The 23937-nt window shown below is 43.8% G+C and overlaps 1 protein-coding gene across 1 annotated transcript in view; it reads right to left on the reverse strand.

The window, feature by feature from the left end:
* LOC148646086 (nidogen-1-like) overlaps positions 1–16172 on the reverse strand; it is a 32418-nt gene extending 16246 nt beyond the window's left edge. The window contains exons 1-10 of the mRNA XM_088609659.1: positions 15798–16172; positions 8420–8722; positions 7407–7642; positions 6368–6834; positions 6145–6285; positions 4601–4852; positions 3824–4024; positions 2940–3173; positions 2258–2395; positions 681–809 (exon numbers count right to left, since the gene is read on the reverse strand). Coding sequence (XP_088465785.1) covers positions 681–809; positions 2258–2395; positions 2940–3173; positions 3824–4024; positions 4601–4852; positions 6145–6285; positions 6368–6834; positions 7407–7642; positions 8420–8722; positions 15798–16007 — 2311 coding nt within the window. The 5' untranslated portion in view covers positions 16008–16172. The remainder of the gene's footprint in view (positions 1–680; positions 810–2257; positions 2396–2939; positions 3174–3823; positions 4025–4600; positions 4853–6144; positions 6286–6367; positions 6835–7406; positions 7643–8419; positions 8723–15797) is intronic.
* Positions 16173–23937: the final 7765 nt, after the last annotated feature.

Below are 23937 nucleotides of genomic sequence, written 5' to 3' on the forward strand. Positions count from 1 at the left end.
AAATTTGGACCCAAAAAGTACGGACTGCAGTAATAATAATAATAATAATAATAATAATAATAATAATAATAACTGCTTACACTTATAAAGTGCTCTTCTGGACACTCCACTCAAAGCATTTTACAAGTAATGGGGACTCCCGTCCACCACCAGTCTGCAGCCCCACCTGGATGATGCGACGGCAGCCATAGTGCACCAGTACACTCACCACACACCAACTCTCAGGGGGGAGGAGAACAGAGTGATGAAGCCAGTTAACAGAGGGGGATTATTAGGAGGCCTTGATTAGTAAGGGCCAAGGGGAAATTTGACCAGGACACCAGGGTTACACCCCTACTCTTTTTGAGAAATGTCCTGGGATTTATAATGACCACAGAGAGTCAGGACCTCGGTTTTATGTCTCATCCAAAGGATGTTTACAGTATAGTGTCCCCATCACTATACTCGGGCATTAGGACCCACAGGGACCACAGGGTGAGCGCCCCCTGCTGGCCCCACTAACACCTCTTCCAGCAGCAACCTTAGTTTTTCCCAGGAGGTCTCTCAGCCAGGCTGACACCTGCTGAGCTTCAGTGGGGCTACCATTTGTGAGTGGATGTGTGCCACCTCCTCCAGAGCTGAAGACATGCCATTCAGAATGAAACAGGCTGAGATCAGACAGTGTGCAGAAAAGGACGTACCAATGCAAGTCCTGCCGTCGCTGGCGAACTGATATCCTTCCACACACTCACAGCGGAAAGTGCCAGGCTGGTTGTTACAGACTGCGTTTTGGCCACAGATCAGTGGGTTGTCACTGCATTCATCAATGTCTGTCCAAATTGCAAAAAAGAATAAAAGAATAAAAAAAGAATAAAAGAAAAAAATCCTCATATCACAAATTACACTACAGTGCAGCAACAACTGCCACCAACCCTTCTGTACACTGTTGTGTTCGTTGCGTGCTGTTCGAATAGGGCTGTGGGTGTCTGGAACAAGCTAACCAGGCATGATCAGGCAGCCAAAACCAGCCCTGGTTTCTTTCAAGAAACGTCAGATCCATCAATTCCCAGACAGGTTAGAAGGTTTAAATCATGAAGCACATAAAACTAAACTCTAAATACAACCAATCTTCAAAATAAAGTATAATCATAATAAAGCTTATTTAAAATTAATGTTAAGACGCTATATTTTTTTCCATGTTGCATTCATTTCTGAATAAATTTTGCCAGCCCTTTATTTTAACATATTTTGGTAAAGAAATGTTAAATTATGATTAAATAATAAGACGTAAGCAGGCATTTAACCAAGGCAGCCTAGATTCAAAACATTACTTAACTCCAAACATTTACACAGTGCTTTAAATCATAATAAATTGGATTTATCAGAATGATGTGTAAAAAGAATTCATAAAAGATAGAAAAAGAATGTTGAGTGTGGACAAAGCTTTCTCTTTCAGCCCCTCCAGAGCTGCCTTCCATTTCCCAGCACAAAGAATCAGACATTATTTACAAAACACTGAGCACAAGGTAAAAAAAAGAGAATTCAGTTCAGTGTTTTGATTAAAGACACAGGCACACTGCTGTCAGCTCTGCTGCCACACAGCTCCAGGGCTCCGAGTTACAGCCTCTCTGAGTCTGGGAGACGTCCGTGTCCTCTCCACATGTTTGCATGGGCTTTCTCCACCTGTCTCACTCTTCCCAAAAACATGCCGGATGGGTGTGATAAGCAAGTCCGATTTGTCCCTCTCCTTGTGGCCTAGGGCTGGACTGGCACCCCTGACAGGGGGAGGGAGCTTGTGCACCCCATGCTTCCTGGATGCGCCCTAGCTGTGCAGCCCTTTCTGTGATCGCCATCTTCCTGATAATGGGTGAATGGATAGATCAAAGACTATTTTCCAGTGAGTCGCTTTAGCTTTCTTGTGTTATTTTGAACAGTTTTACCTTGAAACCAAAGGCCTCAGCCCTCTTCTTAAAAATGATACACAATCCTCTTAATGTTATTTTCAAGCTCTCCCTTTAAAGCAGATGTTCCCAAAGGGAGGTTCTTTGTAATGAAAGGGGCTACTCTGCCAGCATTGGTCAACCAGAGAACAGTCTTTATTAACTCACTTTAAATCCTGCAGATGTCACAGGAAGGAAAGCAGTACTGGAGATGTTTTTTACATAGAAAGTACAACGTTATCTTTGAATTCTTCTGTGAAGGTTCAGCCTTGAACCTCTGATAGAACCGGCAGTCAAAACACAACCCACAAGCAGGGATTTCACGTTCAGTGGCCTACCGTAACACCTGTGTCCATCTCCACGGAAACCGGTGGCGCACTCACAGGTGAACTGGTTACCCTGGCCGGGCCGACAGGCCGCGTTGGTATCACAGCCGTGTCTCCCAGTGAAGCAGGCGTTTTCTTCCTCCCCGCCCCCTGAACACATCACAAACCTCTTTTAGGTCCCTTACAGAAGGGGAGGGATGGACTGAAGTACAAAACCCCGAACGCAGAGAGAACTTCTGCACTGCCGAAATGCTGGCGGCCGCGCACCGAGAGCCCTGCTCGAACCAAAGCAGGTTTAGATACCTACACCTGTAGATGCCTAACTAATCAGACTCCTCCACGCCACTGCACGAGAAACAAGTGATCCGAGGATAAACGTTACCACATGGAGAGACTACTCCATATCTACAGACAAGCAATGTTCTAAACATTGAGAAGAAAACACGTACTTAAATTACTTAACCAGCAGCTGAGCTACGGTTCAGCCTGATCACGTCACTAAGTGTTCTGTGCTCATTGTCAGATTTCGGGTAAGCACTCAAACTGCCAAGAACAACCCTTCTTTCTTAGCTATCCCCCTTGGTAATTCAGGATCTCCTTTGCTAACCCCTTGCCATTTTTCCTCTGAAAACAAGCCCCGCTCTCTCGATCCTGTGGTCTAGAGAAGCACTCGAGCTGGACAGCGGCAGGTTACCGTGAAGCGAGCCGATCTTGTTGCTCATGGCGTAGCGGATTAGTTGAGTGTCCGCGTCATACATCACGAAGATCTGGTCCACGCTGAGCTGCTGTGTGGCTGGGGTGGCCCTGGAGGCTTCGTCGTGAGGGCAGCTCTGGAAGAAGATGGTCTGCCTCCACTGGTATGATCTGGTGTAAGTGCTGCCGTCCCCCAGGGTGACGGTGTAGTCCCGTGTGGAGGAAGAGGTGATCACTGGAACAACCAGGAATAGTTAGCAACCCAACCATAAAAAAATGTGGTTTTAATTTAGGCGTAAAACGCAACACGTTGAAGGAACAAACCTCTACGAATACTGGCAGCTAGCAACCACACAAGTTTGCGTGTGTGTCTGCCACTCATCAACGAGACCTCCTGTGTAACACAGACAACTGTGCCCACGTGCTGGGAAGTTGTCTACCTCTAGCTATTATGGTAAGAAACAGCTGCTGAGGTGATGAAAGAGCCCTTTGCTCCACTGTAGATCCAATGGGTCATCAACTGTCAGGAATTTTCGGCTTTTACTACATGGACTCCCCTTGAAGTTACCATCGACACAACATTTCAATTACTAAGACACCAAGTGTGACAAGAGAAACTTCTCTTTCTCCTGGACTTTTACAGGCTTTCACAGTCAGACATTTTCTTCTGCCTGTTGCCTTTTAAAGGGTGACTTTGATGGTCATCCCTGATCTCTCTTATTTACACAAGTATCATTTCCCGTCATAAAAGAAAATGCCATTTTCATTCAAACGAGCAAATCGACACCCCTTGTGTCAATAAACACATTGCAACAGCAGCAACCAGCAACCGCTTCCCGTCCCAGCAAAGATGTGCCAGACTCTCTCAACCGCAGCGAGACTTACTCTGGCTGCTGTAATGGTAGATCTCGGAGTAGGGTTCGATCTGCACGGACGCCCCCTCGGGAATTTCCGGTAGCCTTCCTTCCACGTCGGTGCTGACCACCAAGTGGTCATGCTCATCAATGCCCTTGAACTCCTGCCGGATAGTCACCTTCTCATTCCCAGGAAGGAAGGTCACCTCAGCCTGACGAGTGAACTCCCCTCCTGTAGTAACCAGAACGGGCAGAGAAAATGCACTGTCACTGAGATGACAACCCAGTGATTACCAATGCACAGGCCCAGAGAAACATCTTCATTCAAATTTTAACCTCCTCCCTCATGAGATAAGTATAGAAGTTCCTCTAGATCATTTCTTAACACCCTTTTATTTTCAACAACACATGCAAGCACCACATATCATGTTGTAGTGACGCTGAGTTCGGCCCCTGGTAAACGTGAAAATATGACAAAGCTATGAGTGAAAAAAGCACCTCGCCCAATTTTTCAAGGTCCCAGGATTCTTTTAAAAACAAATTCTACGAATGATTAACACCTGAGAAGACAAATTTCAGAACCCACTTTGCCATTAAATGCTTCTACAAGATCGCAAAACTTTTGGAATCTGGTTGCATTTTAATCTGGTCTCAGATTTTAAAAAATTAACTTCAGGAACACAAAGGTGTAGCCAGGATTGTGCGGTGCGAAGCCGAGCAGTTCCTTTCACCGTAGCAGGGAAAGAAAAGGTGTTAAGGAAAAAGGCAGCTAACAACGTGAAAAATGAATTGAAGGAGGTGCTCTTACCTACTACACTAAAGCCATTTTCATGACCTGGAGCCTCCAGGGCGAATGCCCAGCCGATGACACCTCCTAAAGAGGACAGGGGCAGCAGGGATGGGCCCAGGCTTCGGGGGATGGTGCTGATGGCCACATAGGCCCGGCCATCGTTGGCCACCACGTAGGAGTGCAGGTCGTTGTTGCTTAACACCACTTGGGAAGGAGAGCTGCCCACAAAGAGCCTGCCATTGACTTTCCCATTCATCCTCTGAGGCTTTCCTGCCGATCACAGATCCACAGATCAAGAGGCTTGCAGAAATCAGAAACAATAAACCAACACACCTCCACCTCGCACTCCCAGTGGAACAGTCCAGGACCTACTCTGATTGTGTTTCTAGAAGAGCGATGAAACAGAAAGGTATTTGTGTGGCTTTACATTCACATATTAAGGACCATTGGTGCATTCATTTGTGAAATATAACTTTAGAATTTAGCAGGAAACTTTGCATCCCCCCACTAGCCAGAGGAAAACACAACAAACTAAATACTACGGAAGGTTGAGATGATTCTTCTGAAACCTCACATTAGCTTTCTAAATGAAATCTGTAAAGCCAGGGGCAATCTTAGATGTCTGTATTTACTTATCCACTCTGCCTGTTTCCTCTTACACTGGCTTCAGTCCAATAAAGAGAGCTGTTGTCAAAAGGCTTTCCACTCCCTTCTTTTTTTTCTATATATGTACAGTTTTGAGCCAAATTCAAGGAATTCCTCATGTGCAAACAAAGAAATAATGAGCAGATTTTTTAAAATTCTTTAACCAGGAATAATCTCATTGATACCGTGTCTTGTGTCTAAATCTCAATGACATTTAATTATACTGTACATCATAAACTTTTACATTTATGTGATTCCGTTAATCTACTCTTTCAACTTAATCTCATTAATTGTATTTTTATCTGATGTGTTGTTTTTTTATCCTATTCAAAATCATTTCACACACAGTGTTGCAAGACTATTCCAGTGCTGTGGCGGCACTGTGATTAAATTTTCATCAAACAACATAGGTTCTTGTCAGTGGCGCTTTCTAACTTTATACAACACCACTTTTGATACCAAACATAGGTGGTTTTGCACCTGTAAACTTGGACTTGGATAATTTGGTGATAAAGTTATTCCTGATTCATGCTCAAGAAGTAAAAAGACTTTACAGAAGAACCATATGAACCTGCCTTGTCTAAACACTAGGACCGGAAAGTGTATTTCCTGCTAGACTGATGATTGTGGGATGTGTTCACCCTCTTCGACACAGTGTGCTGACCTTTGGACTGAGGATTTTGGGGTGTATCTCACCCTCTTCGACACAGTGTGCTGACCTTTGGACTGAGGATTGTGGGGTGTATCTCACTCTCTTTGACACAGTGTGCTGACCTTTGGACTGAGGTTTGTGGGGTGTATCTCACCCTCTTTGACACAGTGTGCTGACCTTTGGGCTGAGGATTGTGGGGTGTGTCTTACCCTCTTCCACACAGTGTGCTGACCTTTGGGCTGAGGATTGTGGGGGTGTATCTTACCTTCTGCCACACAGTGTTTTCCATTCCCATAGTAGCCAGGCCTGCAATGGCAGCAATAGCCAGTGGGGTAGTCCCTGCAATCAGCAAAGTTGGAGCACTTCTGTCGGCTGTTAGCACAAGTCTCCGAGTTGTATGTAAAAACTGCAGGGAAACAGGAACAGGAAAAGACGGTCAGCAAAGACTGAAGCACATGTACTGCATCCTGTAAGAACAGAAAACGTACCATTGGCATCTACTTCAAGGTCCCCATCCACAACCACGACCCTGGCGTTGTCGATGGGGTAGAGTGGCTGCCGGGCCTGACCAATCTCTTGGGGGTACTGTGGACGAAACTGGACCGGCTGGACGGGAATGGGCTCTGCGTAGGTGTCTACAGGAGCAGGATCTTCAGGGGTGCTCAGTGCAGGTCGTTCCAGTCTCCCCTCATACGGGGATGAATCGGGGTTCTCTAAGGCTGGCTGGTGGGGGTACGGCTGGTAGGGTGGGTACTCCAGCACCTGCTGCTCCTCCTCGCGTCTGGGCCCCGGGACCACACGGGTCTCTGGCACTTCATCATCATAACCCCCCTGGGGATTCTCCAGGGGGACCTCGGTGGGAATCTCTTCCACTTCCCCCGGCGCGACGTTGCTGAAGTAAGGGGTGGTCCCTATCTCGTACACCCACACGCCTCGCTTGCCAGAATTCGTGAGCCTGAAAGAAAGAGAATCTTCCGTCAGCGCTTTACAGCAGAAAAACAAGGACTTCACTTAAAACGGAGAGGGAGCGGAGGGAGTCATTCCCAAACAATCCAAATCCCAAGCCAATTCATGTGCCTGTTTCAGACACACGACAGTCTGCGATTCCAAAGTCTGTTATGCTGTCTGTTCATACTGTACCTAACAAACACTCATTTCATCTGACAATAAGGACTCTGGAACTCAGCCGAATTCCAAAACCAGGGATAAACAGAGTGCATCCTTAAATTGGAACTGGCTCACTGTAAGTCCGGGAAATAAAAAGCGCAAATAAGTCAGAAAGACGCCAGGCTTATGGTTAACATATTTGAACTAATGCTGCATAGTTCTAGACTTTTACAGGAATTATTCTTCGATCATTAATGAAAACAGCAACCTTATAAAGCTATTTTAATTATTGTGAGACCACGCTTTTAACCCTCACTGTGCAAAAACACCAAGAGGTTGTATTGTAGTTTGACTGTAGCGTAGGTTGTACCGTATTGTGTTTGGTGAGAGGGGCCCAATGAGAATGAGGAAGTGTCTTACTCATAAAGATCCCTGACAGACTCTTCGCTGCTGGTGGTGATTTCATAGTAAGGTCCTGGGCGAGAGCTCCATATCAAGTACCGCTGCAGTCCTTTGCTAAAGGCAACTCGGGCTGGACGGTCTGTGTCTGTGCCCTTCGAACGCGTCGAAGAGAACTGCAGCCCATCCCTTGGGTACAGCAGAATGGCATACGTAGATTTTTCCCCAGAAGCCAGGATGGCTTGGAAGGTGTTTCTCTGTGCAAGTGGAACAAAATGCAACCTATTTAGACAGTACCCGCGATCAGTGCAAGTCTCTAAAGGAACCCATCACAAACTCCATCCAGATCATCCCGTTCAAAATCTTAATTCTTCTCTTCTTCTTGGCTTGAGTTTGCAATGGCATTCTGTTTGTATCACTAGCCGAAAACCCCCATTGCATTACCATTGTTTTGCAGAGCGAATTGTAAAGAATTATCCAATTAAAAAAGGCCAAATTATAGACGCATAGCAAAAAAAAGGTATTAAAACAGGATCGCACAAATACAAAACACATACATATGGGAACAATCCACTTTTAATTAATCACGATACAGGCCATTTACTTCAGGATCAAGGATAAACTGCAATACTCACACGCACACTTGAAGCAGAACTGAGAGGTTTCGATCAAGGCACTGAATTACATAGACAACACATTAAATGAGAATTACAAGGCTTCTGTGCAAGGTTAAGTGGATCAGAGTGAAAGAGCTTGCCTGACCTTTTTGCAGTGTGATGTGATGTGAACAGTAAAATACCCCACCACCACCACCACCACCAGATGGGACACTAGCCTTGTAAATGAACCCCCCAGTAAAAACTGATTTCCATTAATGGAACTAGATGAGGAACATGGTGGTTATTCAGATTGGAGGACTTGTACCCAGGACCACCTTAACCTCCCTCTGCGGTCTACTATCCCCTCTTACGGTTGCTTTGAAAGGAGGCTGACTGGGAAAGTGCAGCAGGGAGCCAGCCAGTGCCCAGGGTTACCTTGCTGTCCAGCCCGTCGCCCCTGGTGTGCTCTTGGTAGGCAGCCACATCCTCCCAGGTCACGATGAGGGTGTGAGTGGGGGTGAACTTTTCATCGTAGGGGAAGGCCCGGTTGATGTGGGCGGCCGCCAGCTGCAGGGTGTTGGGACTGGCGTCTTGCCGGACGAAGACTTTGCCAACTCCGTCGCTGGTGTCCAGGTCGGCCAAGAACATGGCGACCATGCCAAAACTGGGGGGGAAACTGTCTAGATACTCCCTCTCACTTGTCGGTTGACTGGTGGCAATGAAGCCATTGGTGTTTATCTACAAATTAAACCAAAACAAAATAATATTTTACCATGTATGACTCCAAACATTCCAAAACACTTTTAACATTTCATTGACGTGCATATTATTTACTGTACACGTTCAGCAACATACCAATACCCTTTACCATATAGTTCAAGCCACGTCAGCATGCATAGGCTGCAAAGGAAAAAGTAAAGGCTTATTCCCAACATTTGGGCCGTGGAGCCTTCTTTGGCTGTGGGTGCCATTTGCAATGGGTTTCCTAGGTATGATCTCTAACAATAAATATAAAGAGACTGAGAAACTGTAGGTCACACTTCAGAATGTCCCGAAGCTGCAAGGACAGGAGAACTGCACCACCACCCCCAGATGGGATATTGGTGTAGTGTTTGAGTATCTGTTGCGCAATAACACAAGCTCTTCCAACATCTTTGCCATTTCTACATTTGTCGTCAATAAATACAGAACGAAGAGACAAAACCCATGTGTGTGGCCAGTGTGCAGGACTACCCTGGTGGCAGCATAAGGCTGCCGAGCCCATTTCCATGATACCAAACATAATTCAGCATCACAAAAACTGCCTGACAGCAGCTGAGCACCGCCTTTCCAACGTGCCTTCCTCAGCACTCCGCCACTGGAATAATCCCAGAACACCCTTTCCCTTCCCAAGCCCAAACCCCCAAATGACTACTCTTGAAAGTCTTAAAATAAAAAGCCCTTTTTAAAAAGACTTCCTGGATACATTGTTATTGTTATTAAAAAAAGCTTTTTGAAGACGTTGAAGAGGAAGAGCAAACACAAAGCACCTTTTTAACTGGCAGTAAACATAAAGGTTTAGGTTGCAGTTCTGGAAAGGGGCAAGACAGGTTATAGAAAAGAGACTATTTTTGTATGTAATCACAGCTTCGGGAAATTGGTTAGATTTTATATAGATTATAAAAACTAGACACATTTTTGTGTAGGAGAAAGCAGTTTGGAGAGTCAGCTTTGACATGCAGGGTTGTTGATGAACCATCAATTTTAAGTGGCTGAAACGTAGGGGGGAAATGTATCTAAGAACAGGTACTGCAAATGTGCAGCTTTCACAGCTTGTTGCTTCTCTGAGTTTAGACGACAAAAGCCAAATGTGCAAAGTCTTGTCGAAGGGTCCTCTTCAGCCTGGGATCCAAATGCTTAAATCCAAACCATGAAGAGTTAAAATGTCTGGCTGACAGCATCACAACCAAGAGGAAGCTAGCTCCAGTGGTCTGTGTGTAAGCCATCAAAGAGCTCCCTGCGAGTCTGTGAAGCTAATTAAGAGTGCGTGTAGCAATGCATTCCCCTAGTTTGAACCTTAGGCTCCTGGGACAGACTCTTTAACTCAATGTTGAAGAGTCCACACAGCCTGCTATCTGTCTGGCAGGCACTAGGGATGACAATGAATGGTTCCCCTAGAGAGAAGGGATATTTCTATTCTGATTGTGAAATTCAAGCCAAGAGGAGTAAGATAAGCTGCAGTCTACACTGACTCCATCCCAACAACACGGCTATCAAGAACAGGAAGGGCCACAGCACAGAAAATTCACCATCATGCAAGACAGATACTCTCAGTCACTTTCTGTTATGTTTCCTTTATGTTGCCTGAAGGCGAGTAGAAAAAAAGTTCTGGGTTTGTGACACTGGTTGCAATGCAAGGATAAGATAAGAGCTTTTCTTGGGCTGTACAGACACACAAGCCTTGTGCTCTTCATCTCAAAGGAATGCTGGGATCTTGTGGTTTAGCTCCACTTTTAATTAAGAAAAGAAAAAGTTGTTCGACCCATTTAAGCACACCTATCATTCCCCAGGGCTTAGACACAGAAATTACAGGAGCACATTAGGCATGTCAAGATCTGAAAGAATCTGCAAGGGCCCACAAAGTAAAAAAAAAAACACTAATGAGACCTAGTTAGGAGCAATTCACCAACTAAAGTCACTTGTTCTGTATCACATGGTTCAAATGGAATTGTAGAGGTGTACTGACCAAGTGAGCAATAAACCAGGTTGCAGCTGTTGGTTACTTTTTTCAGTACAAAGACTTTCAATTCCATTTTCAATGGTTAGCCTTCCACTGCTACTATACCGCCTGAATCAGAAGGGAAGTTTTCATCTTTTTCTCACCACAAATAGCACTGAAAAGCATTGAAGGGCCCTATCAAACTGCCTCGACAGATATTCAAGCTCAGTGCTGTACAGTGGGTGTCCAGGTTGGACTTCCATGAACTGACTCACACAGACAAATGACAACTAGAAACATTAGCACTGCACAGACTTGAGCTCAGGAGATTTTGTTGTGCACTGAAACGACAGAATGTCAAAAACAACACTATCTTTTCATTTAAGTGAACGTCACCTATGTAATTACTGTTAACGTGCACATATTTCACCATTATGTAAAGACTGTATAAGGATATGCCTAAGGAAAATAAATGTCGCTGTCTCTTTATGAGAAAAAACACAGACACAGTATACACTTTATCATGCACCTCATAGCCGTTCTTAGTATAGTGTAGACAAAGGCTTTTCTAAACACAGACAGCCTGTGTTGCAGTGTGTGTCCAGGTTATCAGGGCTGTAGTGTGTCTTGGCCTCAGGGCAGGTTTTTATTTGAGGAGGATGAGCACAGAATGACATGGCTGACATTGGCAAGACAATGAAGCTGTCAAAAGAACTTTACATACCTGCCGTCAGCTTAATGCTCTGTAAAATAGGAGAGGTTTTTTCTTTCAAAACAAGAGCAGTGATAAACATGAAGGAATTTTTATAAAAAGAATTCAGATGAACCAAATGGCACAATTAGGTCCCAGCTGTTAATCACAAAGAGGAGTTTCATCTGCCCGGACCGCCATATTCTCTTTAACATAAGCGTGATGTCGAATTTTGTGGGAGAGATTTTATGTAAGAAAATGGTGAATTCCTAAAAAAATAGTTTGAAGGCATGGAGGTAAAATAAGTGCTTTAGCATTCCCACATCCCCAGCAAAAACAAACCTACATGATTGTGGAAAATGAACCATGAATAAATAAGAAACCACAGGGAATTGTGCTGGCGCAGGTCCAGGGTTGATTTTCTGTGCCGACAAACAAAATATGGTTAAGATGTCAAGAGCTCTGTTTTAATAAAGGGGAAGGATGTAAAGAATGTCTCACACTGAAAGAAAATGGTGAGTACATACTGAATGGAATCAATCCTACCAGACGCAGAAGAGATTTTCCCCAGTACAGAGAAAACTGCTACACCACAGTTCAGACTAAACAAACCCATCATTAGGGAGAGTTTACATTTGATAATGTCGCATGAGGCCTTGTTTATGCTAAGAGACTTGAACACAAAATGCATGGGTGTGTGAATGTGTGCGTGCTTAACGACTAATTACTTCACTGGGGTATTTAGGTTTGTGACAAATTGGGCTGGAAAATATCCGCTTTTAGCAAACTGGTTAAAGGGCCTTACTGCTCTATCCCTTCCAGTGTGTTGAAGAACAGTGGCAGAGACGTGAAAAGACCTTGAGCAGAAGTGAAACATCGGATCACTTTCTTCATCGACAGCATAAAAAAGTCCTTCTGGAGAAAGCCTGCAGGAACAGCCAGATATACCAGCTGCAAGGTTTTGTGTGTAGATAATGCGAAATAATATTCCTTTACTGAAGATTCAGCCTGACGGACCTGACCTAGAGCAAAAGAGAGGTGCCTAACTCCCTTTGGTCATTTAATCATATGTTGCTTAAGAGTAGTTTAAAGTTTCTTACACAAAGGGATTAGACTTATCATATTCACGCCATCTCTCTGAAGAACAAGCCTGAAGGACTGATGAACCTGGAGCAGTGAGCTGAGCACAACAAGGCTGAGATGACCTGCAACTGACTTGTTTGGAAGGGAAGTAAAAGTCGACACACAGCAAGTAGGATTCACTGCTATAAAAAGACCATATAAAAACCTCAGCGCAACAGGAAATAACGAGAGCATGCTCTCAAGCAGATCCAAACCCACAGCATAGCCTCTAACCCATCACACAATATTCACTTTCATTCATGTTATTTCAATGCAGTCTTTGCCTACTAATTCATTTGGATAATATATGAATTTGAGGACCTTTCAAATAGCTTGTGTTCTTCAGCAATGGTTCTCTTCATACCAGTATTGCTCCCCAGATACAAGTCCGGTAAAGAGCAAATTGTTCAAAACATGTTGATTCCAGTATCGGCCATAAAAAAATAATGACATTCCCAAGCAAAAGCATTGTGCCCACCCACTGAAATAGACAAAGGGCTAGAAATCTACTTACGACTTCTTTCTGTCAAAACAAAAGAGCGGGTGAACACCCTCAAGGTGCTATCTGCAAGTTAAAAGGCTCACACTGGAAAGACCCTGCTCATTCAGAGACACCAGCAGGAATCAGCAGGTTCCATTTGCTAAACTGGGGGAGGATTGCAACTTGCAGCCAGGGGGGGCACTCTTACTTCCTCCCTATCCTAAATGAATCCTTCTTCTTCTGTGACAGAGCACAGTCCACATGGGCTCCAACAGCATGCAGAAAGAATTTAACCTCGGCCATCCCCCACCTCTCCCAGAGGCTCCCCTCAGTCCTGCAGGGTAGGGTAATGATATGAAACCCAGCTGTTGCACATGAAAGCAGCCCGCGGGAGAAACAGGACCTCGTCCTGAGTGGTGGAATGGGAAGTGAGGGACCCAGGCGCCGCTCACATCTGCTGATGTGCTGAGGATACAGCTGTGAGGGTACACCCCTCCTGGGCTACAGGGACGTGCGCGTAACACAGCGTCCAAGAGGGGGAACAGTTCAGGAGCGCAAATGAAGCACTGAAACGATTTGGTGAAGACAAAAACTCCACAGCACATCTCAAAATGCAAGGCTCCACACAGAGTATTAATCAGACAAAGCCGGTACACTCCAGCTCCTGACATCACAGAACGACTGGCAAAATCAAAAACTCACTGCTAAAGCACAGCCTGAGAAAGAAAATGTACTGCACTTCAAAAAAAGGTCTTCCCAACGTTCCCAACAAAACCCGGAGGAGTCCCGACATTGCTATTTTGGGAATAATTTTCAAAGGAGGTCAGCATCTATCCAGCAAAACAGGCAAACTGTCTGCCAACTGCGTGGCCTGTTCTCTGGCTATTGTGTTAAATCAATTAGCCATAAGTGATGCACAAAGAGAGAAAAAAATAGGTTCCTGTGCGCATAACAGGATTAGCAATAAAAGAATATCCCAGAGGAAACATTCCGGACAACATGTCCAAAGATTGCACGGCTACATAAATGGAAACAATACTAAAATTAGTTCATGGTTTTTTTTTTTAATGTGGAAAAAAAATCCCATAATCCCCATTACCTGTAAAGCGCTTTGAGTGGAGTGTCCAGAAAAGCTCTATATAAGTGTAAGCAATTATTCATTATTATTATTATTATTATTATTATTATTATTATTATTATTATTATTATTATTATTATTATTATTATAGTCCTATAGCGCATTATCACCCAGTACAGGAGACTATTGCCTCAGACCAGAGGAATAGCAGAGCCGAGAGGTTGCAGAGAAGGATCTCAGTCCACATCTTTAGCAGAAAAGGCTACAACTAGTCCTAGAATCTGGTGCTGCCATTAAGCGCTCGTAGAACACAAACACAAATCACTTGTGCTCTAAGGCAGGAAATTGTCTTTAGTGAGAACGCAGGGCTGGATTTCTTTCAGACTATCCAAAGTCGAAGCTGGGCTCTACAAATATCAATTACCCCAGAAATGAGTAACTTTGAGATGTTTTATAATCACTATGCTGTATTTTTTTGTCGATTGTGTTATTTTTACTCAGAGAAATTCCTTTTATTTGAATACAGTACTTTAAATGAAGACAATCTTACAGCAACACAAAATGCAAACAGCTGTCCACATCTCCTGCATCGGAACACTTGTGATCTAAAATAATGAAAGGATTTCAATAACAGTTAAAAGTCAGGAAAAGCTCTCCTCTTGCTAGAGAGGGCTGGAAATATCGTTATGAAAAGTTAGTTCCTTTCTGAGGCCTCCCTCCAAACTTGGATAAAATCTCCTAGACCAAACATTAGACTTTAAATTGGTTGCTCACGTCCTTAGATAGGATCAGCATTCCTTAGCGAATGATATCTGCTTGGGAAACCTCGGACTTTAAAATTCAACTTCAATAATCATGCCTAAAAAACCGCTATCTGAAGAAGCCCAATTAAATCAAACAAATCGGTTTTGGGGCGGTGTTTCCTTTGGTTTGCTGCTTATCTGTTTATTTAATGCAGAGAGATGCAACATTAAAAACAATGGTGGCTACAAAACTGATAATCGCAGGCAGATTCGCGTATTTGATGTTATCAGTGCTGGCTCTCCATACAGTACCGCCTGGGACTACCTTTTTTCTCTTGATAATTACAAGGCATGGGAGTGAGGTAAAAGTCCAGTGGTTAAAAAATAAACAAGGCAGAGTTTTCTGTTGCCACAAAGATACGAAGAAACAGTCGATGTATCTATTTCTTGAACAATCGATAATTACTCCGGCGCAAAAAGTAGCGCAACACGAGATCCCTTTGGTGGGCGAACCGTTGTTTCGTTTTTCCAAGTAAGGATCGCAAAAAAGTCTTAGTGTAGTTATTTCTAACCTTTAGCTGGCTGACATATGTGGAAAGAAAAGGACTTGTGAATCATTATCTTAAGATTCGGCATGTCATTTATTCAGTGCATTTCATAATGCTTTGTGCCCTTAATAATATATTATTTCGCTTAATATTAATATGAAAATAGAAGACGAAATATTGAAAACAGTCGTCGTGAATTGATGCTCGGTGGTTCTTTTTTGCAGATTTGTCGTAAGGCACCTTAAACATTGAGTTTAAAGTGCCTTACGACAAATCTGCAAAAAATAACCAAGATATTGTGGCGTTTATAGATTACGTTTACGTTAAACATTAACCATTTATACCAGCACACAACTCCTTTTTTCCAATAGGTCTCCCAGAGCTTTCACAGTGCTTACAAAGGCTTTGGAAAAGAGGTCAACACGCTTCGTGTTAAGTGACTGCCTACTTACATGAACGCTGCTGAATTTGCCGTCGTAAAACATCAGCGGTTTATCCAGAGCGAATTCAAGCGAGGTGTCGTCTCCTCTCTCCAGGAGCTGGTCCCCAGCCCCCTCCCCGTACTGGAAAAGTTCTCTCCGGCTCACGCCGCCGGTACACACCGCTAACCAGAGAAGGGCGAGTCCGAGCAGCCAGCCTTTACACCGTGTTGTACACCCCATTCTCAATCCAGCTCGGGACCGGGAGCAGATTTGCAGATTTTCCTTCTATTCTCTCTCTCTCCTAAACGGGGTGGAAATCTAAAATGCTGAACTGTCCCCCACCTTCTGCTCCGAAGAAATAGGGGGGAAAAAACTTTTTCCAAAAGTTGAGACAGGACAGAGAAGCGGGGGGGGGCGGGCCGGAGTTGGGCAGGGCGGAGAGCTCTGGGACAATTGATTGATAGCACTCATCTCCCTGAAACTTCTCTAACCCTCACTTCTCTAGCTGTTGCGGGCTGGAGAAGATCTGGCCGGTGGACACTGTGTAAGACACAGGCAAGCACTGACCCACCATCCCTGACTGAGGCCAAAGCCGACAAGCCACAGACCTGCACGCGTGGTTGAACCTGCGGATGTGCTCGAAACCAGAACATTAGGTCTTGAGTTTTGTTACATAAACCGAACGCTACAGGACAAATCCAATCCAATTAAAAGGGATTGCTGATATGTTATGGTAACGAACTGTAGTTATTCGCTTTTTATTTTATATTTGAGATAGAAACATAATTTAAAGTTGAAAAATGAATTGCAGTGTTGAAGCGTGTTCATGTCTTGTTTAATTCTCCAATACTGGAATACTGAAATGTTCTGCTTTTTTTCCTCCCCTTTAAACACCACGCTCTTCAGTTTGGGGGAAGAGAGAAATGGGATTTTGCGGCGTGCAGGGACACACGGATTATTTGAAAGTCACGAAACAAATATTCATATTAAAAGATCTACCAGATATCTCAAGACAACAGAAGGCTTCCTGGATTGTTTAGGAATGTAAAAATGAAGTGGGGGATCTGACATGTATATATATATATGAAAAGCAATATTCTGCTCTTATGGCGAGCCCTGCCCAATCCGAATAAACTGTGCTTTCGCGGAGAGGACCTGCAGTGTTTTTCCGCTACGGCCGCTCCCATGCTGGTGTCAAACGACAGCGCGTCTTTCGGAGTTTCCATTCGCCTCGGCTTTCCTTTCACCGTTAAACTAATTATGTTTAAAAAGTGGCAACAGCTCAATAGTCAAAACTGTTTTATTATTTTAATGGTTACATTGTCGGCTGTTGTTTTCGTGTTTTCTTTTGACACGTTCATTAGGAAGCCCTGGTGAACACAGACAGGCGTCACCTGCGGTTCGTGACCGAAATGCTCTGGTTGCAATAAAACTTCCAAATCGCGCTTCCAATTTCTGGATTCAAAAGTGCAACACTCGGGGACAGCAAGGTGTTGCCTGCACCTGCTTGCTTGCGAATGTTAAGGAAAATAAACTCCAGATCTTATTAAAAGGTGTAAATCGTTAGTGTTTGGAAGCCTGTCACGTACAGCGGGATCTGGGTGCTTGTCAAGGATCAGTGGTGTTCAGGTTAAGGGAAAGGGCTTTGTAACCAGCGGATTCCGGGCTGTCATCATTGTGTGCCCCCCAGTCTAAATGACTGAACCTCCGCACGCTGTGCTGTGGATGAGATGTAAAACAGGGACCCTACTGCACGTAACAGCCTTTGGTGCCCCCTTGTGAGGTGAGCTGTGGTGTTCATCTTTAGATGCCAACTGAAGGGCCCTCAGGCGACCAACAGCTGCTCTTTGATGCCTAATCTCATCTTTAATCGGCGCTTCCTATGAGCTACAGTGTCTGTCTGAGGACAAAGTCGTTTTAAGTAAATTATCGTACAAATAGAGTTTGTTTTTTTATACTGCAGTCAAGGCTTGAAAAGAAACCCCAAAACCAAAGCTCGTCTCCCTCCACACAAGTCCGTTTTGATCCTCCCGTTATGTCCGCATGAACTGTTACATGAGAAAATCTCATGAGATTTTGCTGCATCCTTCCATCTGTTTTATAACTGCTTCAACCAGTTTAACCCCGCAAGCAGCAGGTACAAGGCAGGATACACCCTGGATGGGATGCCAGTCTGTTGCAGGGTTCACACAGACACCACCACACGGCCAATTTTCCCAGAAGCCAACTAAAACTGCCAGTTTATCTTTGGACAATAAAACAAATCTTTGGAAAAATGATCTTTGGTCTGGAGGGATAAGTACGACGTCACCAAATGGGGCTTCTCCACAGCAAGGGAGGGCTGGAAAGGACCCTCTAAAAAGTGGACATACCTGCTCCCCGAGCTCCTCCGCAGGTTCAGAGCCGGGACAGGGAAACGGACAACCACGAGAGGTGGGGCTCGGAGGGACTTGTTGCGCAAATCCGGCCCCCTCATCCACTTGCACTGACTGATAACGGACAGTCACCTCATTCGGAAAGTTCTTATTTGATGTGAGTTTAATAATTTGTTAGAATGTGTACCTATTGTGAAATGTGTTTTGTGAAAGTTTATTTTGATGGGAAAAAAAATAAACTCTCTTTGGACTGGAGGCAAGGGAGCGCTGGAAGGGACTGTGGGCCTTGTACAGGGACTGAAGCAGAAATCTCTGCTCCCTGAGCTCCTGCGGAAGACTGGACGACCGCCGGGTCAGAGCCACGACAGGGAACTGGACAAAAACAAGCGGTAGGACGTGGAAGTGAATGTAGACTCTAGCAAATCTAGCCCCACTTGCTCTGTTTGATAATGGACAGTCACCCGATTGGGAAAGTTTTGAACTGATGTAAGTTTAATCATTTGTTAGTTATTGTGAAAATGGTTTTCATGAAATAAAGTTTATTTTGCTAGAACAAAAAATATCTTTGGACTAGAAACCAGATCACGTGAAAGAAACCCATGCAGACAGGGGAGAAGATACAAACTGCACACACATCACACCCCAGGTCTGGAATTAAACCAGCGCTGTGAACCAGTATTGATAACTACTACCTTTCTGCTGCAGCTCTGTTGACATTTTTTTTGATTGCAGAGGTGGGATGAGAGGAAGCACCTGCTTTGCATATTAGATTGGTCTTCCCAGAGCAAACTGGAGGCACTGGTCCCATCTCCTGTCCTCTCTCTGCTTGGCAGTGCTGCCTGCTGGCTGAACACAATACCGCATGGTAGCGTCCATGAGATTCCTCCCCGCCTCAGACTGAGAAAGGAAAACTTATTACTGTACTTCATTTGTCAGAAGGATTTTATGAAAACAAAAAGACACATGCAGACCTGCTGTAGGCTCACAAACAGCAAATTCTGCCCTCAGCAGATCTCAGACTTAAACAAAGACTTCTGTGTGTGGCCAAACAAAAACAAATGTGCAATGTACTGTAATACACAAGAAGATTGTTTTTCTAAACAGCCTGATTTGTGTTGAAACAAGGATGTTTGCAGTACAGTGTAAAATGAAAAATAATAATGCACAGCTTTCCTACCAAAACAAGGTATTCTCAGCACAGACTCACGTCAACAGTAAACACCGATCCTGTGCTTCATACAAACTACCTTATCTATATTGTGTATATACTTATTTAAAAAAAACAAAGGAGATTGGTTCGAATAAAGAATTACAACAAAAAATAAACAAAGCTGCAAATCAGCAACAGGAACAATGAAACAAAAAACTAAGGTAACTAATAACTCCTGAGAGAAAACAATTTTACACAAATAATGTACAATGGGTAAACTTCCATTACTAGAAGACATGTGCCAATGGCCTATACCAAGTTTGCTTATGCAGCATCACAGCAGAAATAACAAGACCGGCCTGGGAGAATAACATTGTTCCCAGCCTCCATATGTCAATATAGATCCATCCAGATGCTCCAGAGAACTAACTACACTGAGAGCAGCACTAGCTTTTGATCCAAAGCTGGCTGGCTCCACTAAGGCTTATTAAAAACAGGATTAAACAATCACTGTACTTCTTTTCAGCTCCTGGAAGTTTTCCAAAAAAGTTTGGCACAGACTCCCACAGGACTACTATGTAAACCTGCAAGATGTTTCTATAAATAATTTTACACACACATTCCACATACAATAAATGTAGGTGCATTTAACCTGAACTACCAGCTATAAAATTCAAAAGCAGTCACTGAGAAACAGGAAACATTACAAAAGTTACATCTTGCCTACCCACCTTTTAGCTCTTTCACAAGCAGCCACAGTAATGGAGACACATAGGTATGTGATATTTTGATATGCATTTAGATTTTATGGATTTATTTTTCCATAAGTCAAAAGTACCAGCAGGCGTTTATCCAAAAATACAGCTCAGGAGGTCAGGCCAGGCTCAAAAACCAGTAAATCCACAATAACCAAGTCAAGATATAGAAGACAAAGCCAGGCATCAGAGCCAAAAACCTAGAAATTTTGCAGGACAGGAAACAATTGCTCCACCTACTTAATATCATTGATGTCATCTGGGGTATAGTTTGTAAAGTAATTACAATTTGCAGATGCCACCAAACGTGGAAGACTGGCAAGCACTGCAAAAGCAGTTAGTGAAATTTCAAAAAGATTTAGATGAAGTATAAGACTGGGCAGACAGCTGACAGATGAGGTTTAATGTAGACAAGTGCAGGGTTTTGCATGCATGTGCCAAAACTATAAATAGAAACTCAGAACTATAAAGTGAGCTAGAAGAGGCATCATAGGAAAAGGGCTCAGGTGCTTGTGTTGACACATTATTTACAGTACATTGTTTTAGAAAATATGGAAAAACAATTAAAAAAAGCCAGAAAGTGTTATGTATGAGAATACTGTGCATAGACAAAAGGGTAGAATGTACAGTAATTCAAGGGATCTTATGTTAAAATTGTATTACAAGTTAAACCATTTTTAGAATTATTTGTGCAGTTTAGTCACCACGCTAATTGCCCTTGAATTTACATGTTTTCCTCATGTTTGTGTGGGCCCCAAAATAGAGGTAGGATAATTGTCTTCCTTAAAAATGGCCTCGGTGCGAGTGTGTTTGTGTCTATCTGCCCTGCAATGCCCAGAGCTTCCAGTGATAGTCTCTCCCTCCCCTGCGACCCTGTATTGAATCCGCAGTGATTTGAAAGTGATGTGATGATTTTGACCTTGTTGCTATGGGCTGAAAGAGCAAAGGGAATATTATATAGTTTAATACTGCCATCTTGTGACCATTTATAGTTTTACATAGTTGTATTACTAAATGGCCGCTTAACAACATGGGAGATCACGACTTTTAACACTGACCATATAAGTCCCAATGTATGTCTATATCATCAAAGGCTCCCATTATTAGCTCTTAACACTATTGTAATATTCTGCATTGCTTACATCACAGGGTATTTGTTCTTATACTTAAGAAAACACATTTAGAACAATGTTGGGATGAAGACCAAATGACAACAGTGCATCAGTTTATTATAGTCTCTGGCACTCATCAGCCCAGCAGTAATATATTCTGGTATACCTCATGCAGGCTTGGCTACACTTATACCTCACTCTTCAGGAAAGCTGGAAGCGATGGTAGTGGGCCCAGTAGGGGGCGCTCACCCTGGAGTCTGTGTGGGTTCTGTCCGTCCCTAGTACAGTGACGGGGACACAACACTGTAAAAAGGTGCCGTCCTTCAGATGAGACGTCAAACCGAGGTCCTGACTCTCTGTGGTCATTAAAAATCCCAGAGCATTTCTCGAAAAGAGTAGGGGTGTAACCCTAGTGTCCTGGCAAAATTTCCCATTGGCCCTTACCAATCATGGCCTCCTAATAATCCACATCTCTGAACTGGCGTCATTACTCTGCTCTCCTCCCCACCGAGAGCTGGTGTGTGGTGAGTGTACTGGAGCACTATGGCTGCCGTCACATCATCCAGGTGGGACTGCACATCGGTGGTGGTGGAGGGGATCGCCATTACCTGTAAAGTGATGATGGAGTGTACTATCCAGGAAAGAGTAGTAGTAATAATAATAATAATAATAATAATAATAATAATAATAATAGGTGGGAGACACTGTAGCAGCTTGTATTATGATCTAACTAGTTGTGATAGCATGATTTTGTTCAACTAAAGAAAAACTGTTTCAAACGGGGGTGATGACGGTGTGTGGTCAAGGCACGCTGGGGTGGATCGATGTGGCCCACTGGGGACACCAGCAGTGTCAAAGCCCCAGTCTGCGGTTACTTTCTCAGCGACAGATCTGACGTCAGCGAAAAGGGCAGCATGAACCCTGGCAGGGGGGAAAAACACATAAAACAGCAACGAAAAACACAGAGCAAAGGCAGAAGGACTGGGTTGGGCACACAACCCTTAGGTATTAATGCCCTGATTTAAAAACAACAACTGACAGCACTCTGGCAGGCTTTGACAATCTGTGATGCAGGTCAGTGATGTCACCAGCCGGCCTTTGCCCCTGTGAAGCCTGGCACCGGCTCTCCTGGTGTTTCTCTATGTGTGGGAACCAGCCGGCTGCCAGCAAGCCTGACCATATTTAGGCAAATCGTGAACGGGCAGCTTCTCAAGCTCACAGTGCCAGCAGGAAACCCTACTCGCTCTCCGCGCAGCAGTTATGGCATCACAAAAAGCATCCCCAAGCACCGCAAAAAAAGGCACAGGGCTGCTGGATTCTTTATTTCACGAGTGCTGTGTAGTCTGTAGCGTGACTCACAAGATGTTTCAAAATATAATGTAATACATCTAATATAAATTCATGTTAAGTTTGAAAATATTTTCAAAATATGATATAATAAATGTAATTAAAATAGAAAATATCTGAATCACTCATCTGTTGATCTGTGCTGAATAACAGGCTAGGTCGTAGAGATTTCGATTTTCAATGCATCGAAATCAATGTTCCTGGTAACCAGCGTGGAAAACCAATACACAATGTATTTATTCTTAACAATATCGTAGTAGAAAACCTGCCAATCCCAAACAGCCGTCCTGTCAAGTCAGATCAACATAAGGACAATTTCAAATTTTAAAAACATCCATCTTCCTTGAATAGCAATGATCTAATCCCTGCTGAGAACACTAACGTGGGCCTCACTGATCCAGGTGCACTGATCCAGGTGGACTGTACTGCGCTCATCTGAGACCCATGGCAAGATGCACCTGGGGAGGCCAAGGGGGGCAGGAGAGGGTCCTCCAGCTTTACAGCCTCCTGGCTGAGAACATGGAAGGCACTGGGAATCAAACTCTCAATCCGGGCTGCTTTCACAGTTGGAGTCTGAAAAGCAGAGAGCATACAGTGCAACGCCTTTTCATCCTTTCCTGATGGTGGGTTACAGCAGAGTAATCACAAAAGACTAAAGATTGCTTTTCTCAACGACAGATTGGTTGTTTTTGTCTTGAATGCAGCAAAACAGGTAAAGGAAACTTAAAACCCTCGATTCCCCTCGAGTCCCCCCCATCGGAAACGAAGAGGACGGGAGATCTTTGATGGGGGCTCCCTTCTTACCTTACAGCTTCCAAAACTTTCTTTAACCTAAGACAGCGGCTCAAGAATCCAAATTCTATCTCAAGGTCGTTCTCTACCAAAGGCACTGCCCTGCTGGAAAGACCGGGGCATTTATGAGACATCGGAGCAAGATCAGCCTACTTCAGCAATGTGGACAAGTTTCAATACTGTACCAGGTTATCTTGATGTTCAAAGTATACACAGTCTGCAATGTAAGCTTTAGATATTTCTCAAGCATTCTCACACTCTGTCCCAGAGTACATAAAGTATTGCATACACCCTAGACACATAGCAGCTCTGTTTATATTGAGTTTTGTCTGAATTTACTTAATTCAATTTCTATTGCACTATAATCTATTATTGTAACCTTATTGTAACCTTATTTGTAACTTTAATTTTGTTTTTTTATCCCCCTGTTGAGCTTGTAGAAAAGACATTTCATTGACAGCAACTACTGCTGCACGCTGTATTGTTGTGCATTTGATAAACTTTGATTGATTGATTGAGAGATAATAGTGTCTGTTTGCCCACCTTCCATCCTCCAGCATCATGTGTTTTTCAGAGGTTTTCATTCCAGCTGAGCTCCTGACAGCCTTTGAGTTAATCATGAGTTTCTTTGCATTAACT

The sequence above is a fragment of the Lepisosteus platostomus genome, chromosome 17, assembly GCF_059453375.1.
Source record: "Lepisosteus platostomus isolate fLepPlt1 chromosome 17, fLepPlt1.hap1, whole genome shotgun sequence".
Classification (NCBI taxonomy): domain Eukaryota; kingdom Metazoa; phylum Chordata; class Actinopteri; order Semionotiformes; family Lepisosteidae; genus Lepisosteus; species Lepisosteus platostomus.